This window comes from Nyctibius grandis, chromosome 7 (genome assembly GCF_013368605.1).
Source record: "Nyctibius grandis isolate bNycGra1 chromosome 7, bNycGra1.pri, whole genome shotgun sequence".
Taxonomy (NCBI): domain Eukaryota; kingdom Metazoa; phylum Chordata; class Aves; order Nyctibiiformes; family Nyctibiidae; genus Nyctibius; species Nyctibius grandis.
This window is the reverse complement of record NC_090664.1, coordinates 48117191-48132418: the sequence shown is the minus strand read 5'-3', so window position 1 is coordinate 48132418 and position 15228 is coordinate 48117191. Positions and strand designations below refer to the sequence as shown.

Sequence of the window (15228 nt, the reverse complement as noted above, 5' to 3'; positions counted from 1 at the left end):
CATGGATACAGGAGTATGTCTGCAGCATTAACCCTCACAGCACTATGGCAGAACTACTGGTGTTTGATGGAAAGAAAGACTTTAAAAGCATCTCTGCTGCTACAGTCAACACTTGAACTTGACAAGTGAGTAGGATAAAAACAAGGATGCCTTAAGAAAGCAAATATTCTGTTTCTTAAAGGTTTCCAACATTAAAGTTTCAGTGGCAACAAACTTAAAAGAGCAATTAGTAATGACACAGAAAATTGGAGAATGGATATCAAAAGCCTGGCAAAAGTTCTGAATTGCAAGAAAGAACCATCTTTACACACAACACTTTCAAGCCTGAAATGAACACTGAATTTTTAATTCCTTTTCTGAGAGACACAAGGGGCTGCTGTGAAAGGTTCCGTCTGAGCTATAGAGATTAAATCTGTTAGAAGTCTTAAATTTGCATTTGTGACATATTCACACTAATTTTTCATCTATTAAATGTGCCATCTTACAATATTTTCTTCAAAATCTAAGGGCTGTTCAGATTAAGGTATTTAGATGCATACTTTCAGAAGTACCCAGGTACGCAGTACAATCATCTATCTCCACGTAAGTGTTCTGAGTAAATGCAGAAAGTAAGTGACCTCAAAGATCAAGAAAATTTAAAGGGGTACTTTCTAGTAAAGCTTTGAATTAAGTCTTTAAATACATTTTATCATGATGCTCTTTCATTGACAAAATTTTATTTCAGCTTCTGAAACATGAAGCATATAAGGCTGCCTCCCTAATTCCTCACCTTCCTGTTTAAATACACCTTGAACTGCACAAAAAATGCCTGTAATATTTTCTAACGGTCAGAAAATACTTGAATTTTCTGTCACCACAGCCCTTTCCTGCTCTATTTACTGGTGCAATACCAACTATGTTAATTAGCTGAGCTAACTGCATGTGCGTATGGGTATGAAACTGTGAAAACTGGAACAAAGAAGCTAGTTTGCATTCAGCTGGGAAGGAGCTGGAACACACGGTCTCTCCTGCGGCCCTTAGAAGCTCCAGAAGTTCGCTCCGACCCTTGCAGGCTCTGCCTGCCTCTGCCCCTGCTCCAACAGCACCCTCGCAGGCAGGCAAAGTCCATGCAGATCTTGAACTGGATCGTGTTCAATAGGAAGCCCGTAATTTTTCTTCCAGGGTATATAGCTGCGTTACACAAAATAAATGAGAAAAGGGCTACAAAAGGAGCGGTAATCCAGAAGCTTGAGCCAGGAATGTGTGAATCATCAGGGCCAGATCTGTGGCTGCTGGATGGGGCACAAGCTTATGACCAGAGGTGGACTGAACTCTACGATTATTTTGCCACCTTGGCTGTTTGGCCCCCACAACATCATTGAGAAACACAAAGGACTCGACGACTGCAGGATAAAAGCCCTCAGTAACGGAGGACGTTATAAAGGAAATCTTTGAAGTATTTCCTTCCTTGCTTCTGCCTAGCTTGCAATTCAGTGTAATTCTTCCTTTGCAAACTTGAGAGATTAGACGTCGCTGGGAAAAAGCTGATTGTTAAAACCTCTCCCCCAAATCCCGATGCTGTGACCTTGCCATGACCTCCGCAAGGTGCCACATCTGCGCGGGGGAGAGGGCGACCTTGGCGAGGAGGCCAGCTGTGCTTCACCCAAGGCTTTCACTCGGAGACAGGGCTCACAGCCATCGCGATACTTGTGCGGCGTAAAACATCTTCATTACACGGGCTACAGCCAAAATCTGGCTATCTGGGAACACTGAGGATACGCCCCGTTGTCCTCAGCCAGAGGGCAATGAAGCACTGGTCCTCCCCAGATAAACACACTGCCATTAATCTTCTAACAAGCTGGCTTGAAGACAGAAGGGCAGATGTAGGAAACTTAAGCAACAGTTTCGTTTAGTAGTGAGTGGACCAGGCGTGTTTCAGCTCAGTGCCAGAGCTCCTTTCTTCCAGCCATGCCCCAGCAGCAGAGAGCTGCCCTCAGCCCTGCCTGCAGCCCGGCAGAGAAACACCGCTGGGTGCAGGAACCTCGAGCAGCACTGCTGCTTCCCTGCTGTTTCCCCAGGTAAAGACCAGGCCCCATGAGCCCTCCTCTTCTTCACCTTCCTGCCTGCGTCCCTGCTGCAGCACGGTCCTTTCGAACAACACTTCTACCTACCTCACCAGGGACAAGATTTGTCACAGAATCACAGAACGGCTGGGGTTGGAAGGGACCTCTGGAGATCATCTCGTCCAAACCCCTGCCAAAGCAGGTTCACCTAGAGCATGTTGCACAGGGTTGTGTCCAGGCGAGTTTTGAATATCTCCAGAGAAGGAGACTCCACAGCCTCCCTGGGCAGCCTGTTCCAGTGCTCTGTCACCCTCAAAGTAAAGAAGTTTTTTCTCATATTCAGATAGAACTTCCTGTGTTTCAGTTTGTGCCTGTTGCCCCTTGTCCTGTCACTGGGCACCATTGAGAAGAGTCTGGCCCCATCTCCTTGACACCCACCCCTGAGGTATTTGTAAGCATTGATAAGATCCCCTCTCAGTCTTCTCTTGTCCAGGCTAAACAGACCCAGCTCCCTCAGCCTCTCGAGAGAGATGCTCCAGTCCTCTGATCATCTTTGTAGCCCTCCGCTGGACTCTCTCCAGTAGTTCCTTATCTTTCTTGAACTCGGGGGCCCAGAACTGGACACAGTACTCTAGGTGTTGCCTCACTAGGGCAGTATAGAGAGGGAGGATAACTTCGCTTGATCTGTTGGCCACACTCTTCCTAACGCACCCCACGATACCATTGGCCTTGTTGGCCACAAGGGCACATTGTTGGCTCATGGTGAACTTGTGCACCAGAACTCCCTGGTCCTTCTCCGCAGAGCTGTTTTCCAGCAGGTCGACTGTCAATGTGTACTGGTACATGGGGTTATTTCTCCCTAGGTGCAGGTCCCTACACCTGCCTTTGTTGAACTTCATTAGGTTCCTAATTGTCCCTGCCAGGCTCTGATCTGCTCACCAGCCATACATGAGCAGCCACTCTCATGCACTTGAAAATTAAGAATTGGTAAATTATCTACAGAGGTAAGTCATTAGCGACAGATTTGAGTGTCCAGTGGTGTTTCAGGCACAAGGGTACCCTCCAGAAGGGGCCTGGGCTCTGCAGACCCTGTGCTGTGTCTGCCAGTCACACACACACATCATGGGTAACACAGCGCACTAGATGTTTAAGTACCTGAATTATCCTGAGTTTTCAGGTCAGAAAACTATTTCCCAAACAAAGCAGACTGGTAGGTGTCCACAGAAGAGTTTCCCCAAGTTAATTTTGGAAAACAAAAAACCCAACAAAATCCAGTTAACGCACACCTTGCTGCTACTACGAATTACAACCTTGTTCCTACCTCCTACCAAGCTGCTAATTGTGGTGCTGCCTTCCAAGATCTTGTATAACTCCACAAGATGGTAAGAAATTAAGCTTTTCTCTGCATCTGTCATTGCCTAACTTACAATTGCTTAAGCATTTACTGAAATAAATCTTCTTCTAAAGACAACTGCATCTTCCTTAGCCACTTCTGTCGCTTGCCCAGAACACCACTGCCAGACTTGCATGCCCTAGCAGCCTGTTTATGAAGGGAGGCCTTCAACGCTCTTCACACACTTGCAAACTAAGCTCAGTGTTCCTGCTGCCCAGCAAGTATCAGCAAGTACTGCTACGTCTCTGAACCTGAGCCATATCCAGCAGACATGGTGTGTGCAGACATTCTTGGTAGGACAGGATGGAAACCAGCACTTCACTTTCTGGCAGCTGTGACAAACACTGTTAACACCTGTGTGGGGCAAGTCCCTTTTCTTTCCCCACTGGAATTTTGATTTAGTTGAATAGTGGCAACTCTACACCAGCAACCACATATTTTACATTTCACTTGTATTAAGGCTTGTTCTTTTTTTAACAGTCTATTCAGAGGGCAGTATCTTTTACCAACTAAAATTTAGCACACCAGAGTGAGTTAATAGCCAGTCTCATCTGGTTGAGCAACACATTATGAGGGTAAAAGAAACGACCAGGTCTTAAAAACCACACAAAAAGGGATCAGGTAACAAAAATTAGATGCTTTCCACATGACACTCAAGTAAATCCCCTTCCTCTTCCTTCGCAAATCTGTAAAAGGACTATATGTTTGTGTTGAATGTAAAGAAGGTTGTAAGAGAAAAGCTGTATCAGGGAGAAAACTCATGAGAGAAAACAAACCACAATCAATTTCCTTATCTTCAGGACACTTTTCAGAACCACACAGCACTAACTCAGCAAAGCCAAACCAGTGGTCTCTTACCAATCTCCGTGAACAGCAACTGTGAGACTGCCAAAGTTTAACTGCAAATAATTTTGTCAGATATTCATTTTCTCAGTATCACAGTATGACATTTCTTATATTAAATAGAAACAAGAGTATTTATTAAATCTGGTGTAAATGGCAAACTTCCTAATGCTATGCAGGTAAAGGGGCACTTTTTCTGCTTTGCAAAATAATAGTCACAGTTCTGTTGCTCTGTTAATCCTTTCTTCATAAACTCTTTAGATCCATCCTGAGCAGCAAATGAAGCTGTTGTCTTTTAGGAGAAAAAAAGAGAAAAAGAACAAAAATGTTCTGTTGCAGAGAATAAAACTCCAGACATACTTAGAATAGAGGTAACCTTGCTATTACAGTGCTTGATACTCCAGTCTTAGTCATAGACTGTAATACAGATTTTTTTAAAGTAATTTTCTGTCTTTTTATTAAAGAAATAAAGGTTTAAAGTATTAAACAATCATAACATTGATATCTACCTAGAGACTTGAACCATGACTATCCATACCTCTGAAAGCACTGAGTTATTTCAGAGATAAGGACAGTCTGGTTATGGAGCCACTTGCTCAGAAGAGTCTCGATTCCCTCTCTCTCCTCCTGATAATTGTGAAATTCTTGGCCTAGGAGATTCTTGCAGCAAAAGGATGCGGGTGGTCAGGTTGCCCGCCAGCTGCAGCACGGCTTGGGGTTGGCTATTTTCGGTCTGTTATTAAGTTTCAGCCATGTCAGGGTATGTCCAGTATAAGCTACATCACCTCTGCGAAGGCAGCATGACTTTGGCCTCAAAAAGTTTATAGTTGCAGTGAGTTTTTTTACACGCAATCCATTTGAAAAAAAAGTAATTTTTCAGGCATTTCTTTCTTCACAGAATCTAAATGGATAAAGAAAAAGCACTTCTCTATCCAGAGAGCCTTCTCAGCTCTTTTTTGCTAGCCTTGCTCTCTCCAGTGGGCCTCTGACATGCGAGACAATAGATTAGAGCTACTGAAAATGGTTTTAAAAAAAAATTGATTACAGAAAGTGTTAGATAAAGGAAATGAGATTCTTTGAATCAGATGTAGTTAACTGGTACTCATTTTGTTGTTTTTAATAATGGTTACAATAAGCAAGCTCAAAACTTACTCATTCCCAAATTACTTTCAGCTTTTAACTTTTTCCTCAGCCTTTCTGATTCTTCTTAGAATAATAATTTTAAGTAAGAAAAGTAACTATGGTAGCATAAGTACTATATAGGATTTAATTGTCCTTTGTTCATGTTTCTCCTCTAAGAAATCACTAAGCGCTTCATTATTAACATCGACAATACCAGAACCGGGTGCCTGACTACTCTGATTAACTTTGTCTGAGACAGAAATTGTCTTCCTTTTCCTCAAAGCACATATTAGGTTTCTAGTCAGAGTTCAGACTTACATAAAACCCGATAAAGACATCTTTCCTTCCCATATCTCAGACATTTCAATTTATGCATATTCAGTGATTTGATTTATAAAGGGATTGTGAATAACTTCACTAAGATGTTCTCCACTTAACCAAGTTCCCAGAGGAACAAAATATTTGAGAAGTAATATTCATGGTGTTTCATTCACTAGAAAGAGTTTAAGAGTTTTGAGTACATTAAATAAAGATTACAACTGGGGCACTGAGAAGAACTTTAAGAACTGAGGCAAACCACTTCAAAAACTTGCTTAAAAAAAAAGATCAAGTCTACAAGAAGCACAGTTATTCATTTCTTCTGTCTACAGTAATCCGAGACACAGGGAGGAAAACAGTCCTAACACGCTATGAAGACAAAAAGCATTCTGGAAAAGACACAGGAGATACAAGGCATTACAAATGAGATGAATTCCTGCAGAGGAATGGGAAGGCAAAGATGAGTTTAAGCAACAGATGAAAGAATAACTTCTTTAAACTAGTTCCCCTTATGGCACAACAGCACATCATGAGCTAAAGCACTCACCATTTAAATCCACACTAACTGTATCATACCCACACCAGCCACCACTAGGTAGGGAAATTCATTCCAGTAAATCACACAAGGTGGTTGTATGACACCAATGTACCGCTGTCTGCCATGGTGTATCATAGCTTGGCCATCAGTCTGACCACTCTCAGATGTCACTGGACAGGACAGCAAAAGAGTTGTGAGGAAGTTTTTGGAGAAAGAATTTTGTGGACTCGGAGAGCTCCTTTTCAGCATGCGAGACCACCAAGGGTAAGTATGAAAGCATCCTGGATAGATGCAACAGGCCAACACTGCGTTTTTCAGGGCCAGAGAGAGCCTGCCGTAAGAATCAAGACTAAGCTGACAGATGGGATGAGATTTCACTGTGTAGATGCAGCAAAAGATCTGCATTTGAAAAGATTTGTTCCCAAAATAACCTGCGAGGTTTGGACACAGAATGGCTGTATAAAACTAAAAAAATGGCCAGGTCATGTATGATACTCAAGTTACAGCCTGAGTGATGGGCAGGATGGCAATGTTGTCTACAATGATCCAGAAAGGAGGAGATGAATATGCTTGGTGTTAAGGGAACAAGTACTTTTACTCAGACGGGCTATGACCTAGCTGACAGCTACAGAGACACCCCTGGAATCCAGCTGGGAAAGATGGAAAGAAGTCTGGAATAAGCAGGCGAACCTGTGATTCATCCATCCAGATACAAGAAACTGGAGAAGATGCTGTGTATGGAAAACATAGGGGATCAAAAGACATCATGTAGGAGCCACGTCTTAAATGGAAAGTTGGAGGATGAATGAAGAGGATTTCCATGAAGACACAAGAGGCTGTGAGAAGAGACTGAAGCAGAAACAGTAAACAGATGTAAAATATTCAAGAAGAGGTGCACAGTGACCATGTTGGTAACATGTCAAAGACTGAACCTGTAGAAACTTAGAATTACTCTTAAAACTCTTGAATAATTGTCAAAATAGTGAACATATGAAAAACACTGGTAATGGTGTTTCCTTAAATTGGCAAAGAACCTGAAAATAACTGTGACATACAAACTCAGAGGCTACTGAAAGTCCTCAGTGTTGATATTTTAAAGTTTTAGTCATCTGCTCATAGCATGCACACAAGGAAATGAAGCAACACATTAATACCATGTGGTAGGATTGTGGGTTAAGCTCATCTTTCAAAAGTTTATTACCACCGGAGCCAGTGGAACTACACACAGGGATAAAATTTCATGAATAAGAGTGTCTTTGTTGAGTTCAAGGCTTAATGTTCATTAATGTTCAACTTTAAAAAATGCCATGCCCACAATTGCTAGAAAATATTGCAGACATGAAAGATGGAATAGTTAAAGCAAAATAATTCATAAAGTCACCAATAAAATGGCAGGTGGCTGTAATGTTAATCATATTTCAAAAGCTGTTTAAGCAAAGAAAACTGCTAAAGTACAGTGAATGGACATTTCCCATGAAGAAGAATGTCAGCTTGAAATCTAGCTAGCAGAGAAGAATTCACTAAATCTCTTATGAAATGTTGTGGTTTGTCATGTCTTTTATCTCTAAAAAGAAGGAAAAAAAAGAAAATAACAGAATTGATTTTTTCTGACCTCAAGAAACTACTGAAAGGCAACAGCAAAAATCCTATATTAGAGTGCTGCCAAATGAAAGTAATGAAAACATGAATTTTAGTCCCATTTTTCTCAGTATTTGGACAATTCAGAAGAGGGGTTTGGAAAGGGTTAGCTTAGGACAGAGAAGCAGGCGAGGTGGCTCCGTGAGCCATGTGGATGAGTTCCTCAGGTTGATTTGCTCAGCCCACAGCCCTTCAGGCAAAGCAGGACATATGCTCAGACTCTCTGGACAGAGTCCCATATTCAGAAAAATGGTCTGATTCTCACTAACATCTTCATTTCCTTTCCTGTCCAATTTATTTAGGGCATTCAGTAGATTATATTAATTGCTCTCCTGCAAATGTGTAATTGCAAACTTTAAAATTCTTCTCTAGTTCCAAGTAAATGTCCTTAAGGAAGAAAAACATTGATCAATGGTGAATCATATGTTTGCCCTCTAATTTAAGTAACTCCTTAACTCTAAGGTACCTGAAGGGAAAATGTTTCATGCATGATCTTCAGTTTCAAAGGTTCTGTTATGCTTTAAAAGCCTTTAACTATATTTGCAATGCCAAACTTGCAGCAGACATCTTTTTGGCCAGGGACCATCACTCAGTCTGACTCCTGAACGGAAAGGAGCATTCAGCACTGAACAGAACAGACAGACCTCTATATCACAGCATGTAAAAACATTCTCTGCACAGAACTCTAGGTCCCTGAGAAGGTAGAAATAAAAAAAAACAAAATCATTTTTTATATCCATATCAATAGCATATGGAAATGTTTCAACTTGCTTTCAAAGTCTGACGGTTATTCATAATAATTCCATTGAACATCTCCCAAATGTCCCCTGAACATTTCAAAATTAGAAGCTATACGGGAGTTATTTGTCAGCAATATCCTTATGTTTATTTTTATTCGGCCTTTCTTGGTTGCAATAGATCGTCAGGCAGTACACATTGAACTATATCAACATACCAAAAATCACACTGAAATATATCCTGGCAAATCTATTTCAAGGGGGTAAATTTGCTAGCTGTACAACTACGTATCAGAAGGGATAATTCAAATCACACTTACTACAATGTCAGTAGAACTCGGGAAAAATCCTGGTTTAACTTCTTCAGGAAGCTGGTGAATTTTGTATACCAGGTTCTGCTTTTGCAGAACAAAGCCTGGGGAATATCCAAGGGCAATGGATATAGACATTAAACTTCAGGACAATCTGCCCTAGGATGTGTTTCTATTTAAAAGGTAGTTTTTATTTATAATCTGTGATTCCATGGGTGTAGCTACTCAGATCTTTTCCTCTTTGTGAAATAAATCATACTATAACATCTCAGCAATTCATACTCAGACACCAACAGCTTCAGAATTGTCTTACCTTACTCAGAAATGGAGGAGATAATCAAGGGCTTTTTTCACTTTTTACACACAGCCACTGTATACAATATATAAAAGCACAAGGAGTTTGAAGAGTGCTCACCGTAAGTGAGAATATACAGTGGTTTTCCATTAGTATCCATAGTGGTTAGGCAAGGAGCTTTCGGTGAGATGGTCCCCCAGCGCTGCAAAGCTGCTTCCAGAGAAGGAGGCCAATTTGTAACCACACCTAATTGTTCCCCACGCATAGCCAACATCTGAGCTCCTTCTGGCTTTGGCTGGTTTGGATCTGGCTGTTGAACTTATGATTATGAAAAGATATACAGTTACCATGTAAATTCTATACCTTGTGTACACCTGTGTAACCAAGAGAATAAGTTATCTTTGCAAAATATCCTGAAAATAATAACATGTTAGAAGGTATTGAGAAGCAACAGAGAAATATAACACAATAATTAACTTTTAACAGAGATGAAGCAACTGAAACATCTTAGGAATGCACATGCTTATCCTTACACTAGCTCCACAAGCAGAGAAAGAAACTGCTGAGGCAGCATGCATATATTTATCTTCTACATAATCAACCTTTCTTTATTCCTAAAGAGAGATGGAGAATACTTTTTCCTGGCAAAAATGCAGTAATGAGATGAACTGCAGAACTATTGAAAAAATGTACTTTAACATGTCATCAGTAACAGACTGATTTAAGTCATGTTCTGTTACAGTGCTTTCTTGTAACTATTTAAAACTCCACATCCTGGCAAATCTTAATTCTCAAAGCACTGGCCTCCTTAAAAAAAAAAATCAATTTATTGACTTTATCTTTGTTTCTATCTTACATTTAGTTTATTTTTTCGATGATTCTCTGTTAACGTAAGGGATGTATAAAACATTTAACAAGCTCCCTCACTGACAGTTTTTCTCATATTGGTGTTCAACAGCAATGGCTGTAACCCACAGCTGAATGTTCTCAAAGCAAAGCTGCCCTCCACTCTCTTCTGTCATTTCTTTGCAAGCAGAACCAGGAGCTGAGCAAACAAGAGAGACTTTCGACTCTACAGCGCTATGTCCAAGCTCACTACAAGCAGATTCCACTGAATACCGATGCTTTTTGGTACTTGCCAGTACCGGAAGGGCTTACTTAGCTTCCTAGAAAGTCAATGTGTGAGAAAACATTTTACAGAGTTTTAATAAGAGATCCCCAAACCTTTTGAAAAACAGTCATTTTACCTTCTAACAATTCCTCAAAGTCATCTACAAAGAACTCTCGTAATGGTGGTCGTTTGGGCCGTTTTAGTGTATTGACCAGCTGCTGAATCTTTGCTGACACTCTGCTGCTCACTGGTACTCCTGCAGGACAGGGATCAATGGAGACATCAGTCGACCGCTACGCCGAACGCCACCAGACATTAAGTGCATTAAGATAAAGTCTAGGACTGCAAGGCCACCACAACCAGTTTCATGCCATTCCGTGACTCAAGTATAACATTAAGACATTAAGATCATTTCAGCAAAAAGGAACAATGACGTCTAGTTCAAACAAAAACAATACAACAATGTCAGAGTGAGCTTGTAAAATTAGAGGGGAAACAGCACACAGACTAAGGGAGAGAAGCAGAGTGAAAAAACCCTCCTTACAGTAAATGTCAGCAACCTTAGAGAACTCTTCTAGGTGCCATTACCAATGGTCAGTGAGAAGACAGGCATTGGCTCTCCCCATGATCACTGGTCAAACCAACATCGTCTGACCACAGCTGTCTAGACCACAGCTCAGTGAGGAGTGTGGGTCATAGGATCTGCACCATCCTTTATTCTGGGTTGCTCTTTACGCTGTAGTGGACATTAGTCCATGTCTTAAACGTGGTTCACATCTTTGTATTACTTCAGCATGACCCTGCATCCTCTGAACAACCCTACAGCCAGTCCCACCAGCCAGCAATCTCCAAAGGGAGAGTGCTTGCACATACAGCACTTTGAAAAACACAATTCTGAAGAGGAGTGTGGGGCAAGGGGCACTTTTATAATATAATCCCATCAACCACCTCCCTCTTCCTTTTTCCTAGTCAAGTGCAAAGCCTCTGCAATGTTCATGTCATCTGCTCCTGAACTAACAGCTTTCTGTCACTGCATTGCAGTTATTTCAACTTCCTACCCTTCCATAAGGTTGGCTCCAAAACTTTGACCAAGTGGTTTTTAGAGATGAAGCTGCTAACTTTAGATGCGATACACTTGGTCAACAATTCCACACGCTGCTGAAATACTGTTTAGTAAGTTTTAGAAAAGAAGAGCAGTAAATAAGAAAGGGTTTACAAATAACTGTTTCTCAAAAAAAAATATACTCAGAAAATAAAACTTCAAACATGTCACTTTTCAAGATGTAGCCATCCTAGCATGTCACTTTCTTTGCCATTTAAAAAGCAGACTAGCTGTAACCAGGCAGCATGAGAAAAGCAGATCTAAAGAAATTCACTGCCTTCTTTTGCCAAACAATTTCTACAGGGAATCAGCTCTGCTGATTAAGAAATATTTCTCTATGTTGGCTTCATTTATACCACTTCATTTTAGGACTGTAAAGATGCTGCAACATTGTACGTGTTTATAAGTGAAAAATGCCCAGAAGAAACAAAGAGCAGACGCATACACTAACCACTAAAAAGGTTATGAAAAAAAAAGTTTTGCTTTGTGACGTACCATCACCAGTCTCCATAAGTTCAGCGTTTCCATATTTTGGTGCCACCCGTGCCGTTGACCCTTGTGGTCTTTCTACTTGTATTGAGTGTTCTGAGGTGTAAGTGGTAACATCTGGAGGGGCAGAATGATTTTCTGTGAAAAATAAGTTAAAAGGTTTAACCGTGTACCTCTAGTGTTGAAGCGCAGAAAAGCAAAGGGGAGAGGAAAGGATACCATTTGATTTATTTTTCCTAACATCTGAACAGGCGTTAAAGTTAATGCACAAAATGAATGTATACAACTATAATGTACAGCATGATTTTAATAAATAAATTTTCCACTGATTAAAAGAGGGGCTGTATATCTGCAATCATATAAGCAATAGGCTAAAAAAATGATACAATTAGGTTGTAGGTTCTCCACTGACATTTAATTTTATACTAAGTTAAAGCTTGTGAACAACCTCAAATAGAAAAGACCCATACTAACATACTTCTGATTGATAGATTATTGCATCGGTTTTTCTAAATAAAAAGAATACAGCATGTTGTCAATCACTTGCAAGTGCCAATGCACATCCCTTTTACAACCTCTGTATTTTGAATATGCCAATTTTAGTTAAGAAAGGAATTTGTTCCTATATTAGAAAAAAAAATCAATGATAGCAGGGTTGAAATCCAGGGGAAAGAAATAAAATGTAAAGAACCATGAACTTTGCAGTCTGCATGGACACTTGCTTGTCTACTATTTTTAGACAGAGCTATTTCAGTTCTTCCACGTAACAAAGACTTGACTTCCAGAAGGCAAACACAATTTGGTCTGACTCATGCCAGCACTGCGAAGCAATTCCACAGAGCTAATCTTTCTCTTCCATAGCCTGATAACTCAGCACGCTACCACAGTCTGTTTTCCAATGTTTTCAAGTCTGAGTCTGTATTACCTACGTATTTGTACTATTTTTATGGGTTGTCTCATAATTTTTTCCAGGTTTTTACCAGCATTAGAATACATGGAGATAAATACCATGAGGAAATAACAACTTCTCTCTCGATTGACATTAATGATTCCCAGCAGCCTCTGAGATACAAAAGAAGGCAGGTCTTCATTCTGCTGTTGCTGAAGTGAGGAGGAATGCTCTCCATTTTACAATAGGGTAAGAGTCTTTAAAAATGCAAAAATTCTGCAAAAACTTCATCTTGTTCCAACACCATTTTCAAGATGTGCTTTTTATTAAATCTACCCTATACGCATTGTGGTGCCGTAACTCTACTGTAACACTGACTTCTACAGTAAATTTCACCTCGAATGTAATTATAAAGCATTTTCAAGAGTCTTGAACTTTGGATCATTGTAATTCTTGTAAATTCAATCCCAAATTCATGCACCATCAACACAGATAACTGATTTTTGTGGCTACACATACAGTAACAGGATGCTATATTAGATGCCTACTTTGCATACTTCTCATTTGAAGGTTGCATTTGACGGACAATCATCATGAAAAATTAAGACATAATATTAATGTCTGTAGTTGTTATTTAATGTTTATATTCATGAACATCATGAGGACTCAACCTTATCACTCAACCACAGTATGTGGTTGAGGAAAACATGAGATGCCTTTTATCGTGCAACTCAAAAACATCTTGCATCCCACACATGTCCAGTTGAGCATTTAGAGTCTGATCACATCCATTGTTATAATTTTACTGACACAAACACCTTATACTGTGCTGTAAGTGACCAACTGAAGTACAACAGCTTGGACAATGAAGCTTATGCTGGTAATTATTTGAATAATGTCTTCATTTTAGATGTCTTGTCATGATCAAGTATTTTAGACTCAGCACAATTTTTGCCCTTTCTTGCTAAGTGGCAAGAGCTTTTTATAGATCATGATTGAATTACCCAGTAACTAAGTCAATTAAAAAATGCTGATGTTTATCTTTTTATCTTTTACTTATAATGCAGTTTTGCTATGCAAATAGGAGAGGAGAACATGACTAAGAAAATAATTGTACTTAGTCAGCTATTAGTAACATGAGAAAGTATTTTTAAAGTTAGCTATAATTGTCTACATCTTTCCAGTGAAGTATTTCCATCTTTCAGACTTTACAAGTCAAACTGAATTGGAGTTAAAGTATCTCCTTTCAGGTTTTAGCACTGAGATGACTTTTTTTTTTTTTAATGCATGGGAGAGAAGATACATGATCCAAAGCACCACAGAGCAGAGATGCTCTCCCTTCAGATCTATACACTTGAAACCAAATACTACTTTGTAACGTATGTGGCTGAGTAGGGTGAAATAACATGAGAAAGAAGCTTACTGCTCTTTTGGAAAAGGGTTTCCCTTTGAACAAGCAGCACTGGCACTTGAAATTACCTAAAAGAAATTCTGTTTCCAAGGTGGCCACCACTGGCTGGCCAAAGAGTGGGTTTTCAGCACCCTGGCTGCCCATCTGCTATTTATATTTCCATTAAGAAGAACCCTTACCTAGCAGAAGAGGAACATTAAGGGTTGTCTTGTCGTGTTCCTTTATAGTATCTGCTTAACAGATGTCTTATCATGGCAATATCTACAGCTGTAGGTTTCATCCACTAGATTTACAAATGCTCAGTTGGTTCCCTTCTCAGAGTCACGCTTGGAGGAATGAAAGTCATACAGACAAAAATTTGGTCTGAATAACTTCTAAAGAAAAACATAATTATTATATTATGTGAAATGTAGCCTTTTTTGTATAGAACAGTGAATCCAGGCTCAGACTATGGACATAAGCTGTATAGAGCTGCCTGGTCTTGTGTCTTGTAACTTGAAGCACTGTTTGAGGTTTAGTTAAGAATAATGATCCCGACACATCTCTTGACTAACAAGTACAAACTGTGACAGCTGCATGACTTCAAAGCATTTCCTCCATCAAACATACATATTTGCATCACCTCCTCTTCCCATCTCTTCCAATATTCTTGCATTAGAAGATCACAGACAGACCAGCTGTTTCCAGTTAAGGCTCTCTTCATTTCTGCCACTTGAGTGATACAATTTATCCCATTTCATGAAAATCAGAAAGAACCAACAATGCAGAGCACATTCATGTAGGGATAGAGTGTTCACTGACAGAGCCCCATGTCTGAGGAGAAGCAAAGAGGTGGAAGAATACTTTCCAGTGGAAGTTTGGAAGCATACATAAGCACCATGTATTTGCAAAGTCTCCAGGAACTCAAAAAGCATCCCTCCAATACTGTATTTGAAGAAAATGTAGCTTTTTCTTCCAAACAAGCTGGCTTTTCTGGTTGTCAGGGAAGG

The 15228-nt window shown here is 40.1% G+C and overlaps 1 protein-coding gene across 5 annotated transcripts in view; it reads right to left on the bottom strand.

The window, feature by feature from the left end:
* DIP2C (disco interacting protein 2 homolog C) overlaps positions 1-15228 on the bottom strand; it is a 334890-nt gene that overhangs the window by 105361 nt on the left and 214301 nt on the right. For 4 of the 5 annotated variants that reach the window (XM_068404523.1, XM_068404525.1, XM_068404526.1 and 1 more), the window contains 3 exons: positions 11946-12077; positions 10485-10604; positions 9358-9555 (listed from right to left, as the gene is read on the bottom strand). In XM_068404523.1, the coding sequence (XP_068260624.1) occupies positions 9358-9555; positions 10485-10604; positions 11946-12077 (450 nt within the window). The remainder of the gene's footprint in view (positions 1-9357; positions 9556-10484; positions 10605-11945; positions 12078-15228) is intronic. The other variant, XM_068404524.1, reaches the window with a different exon arrangement.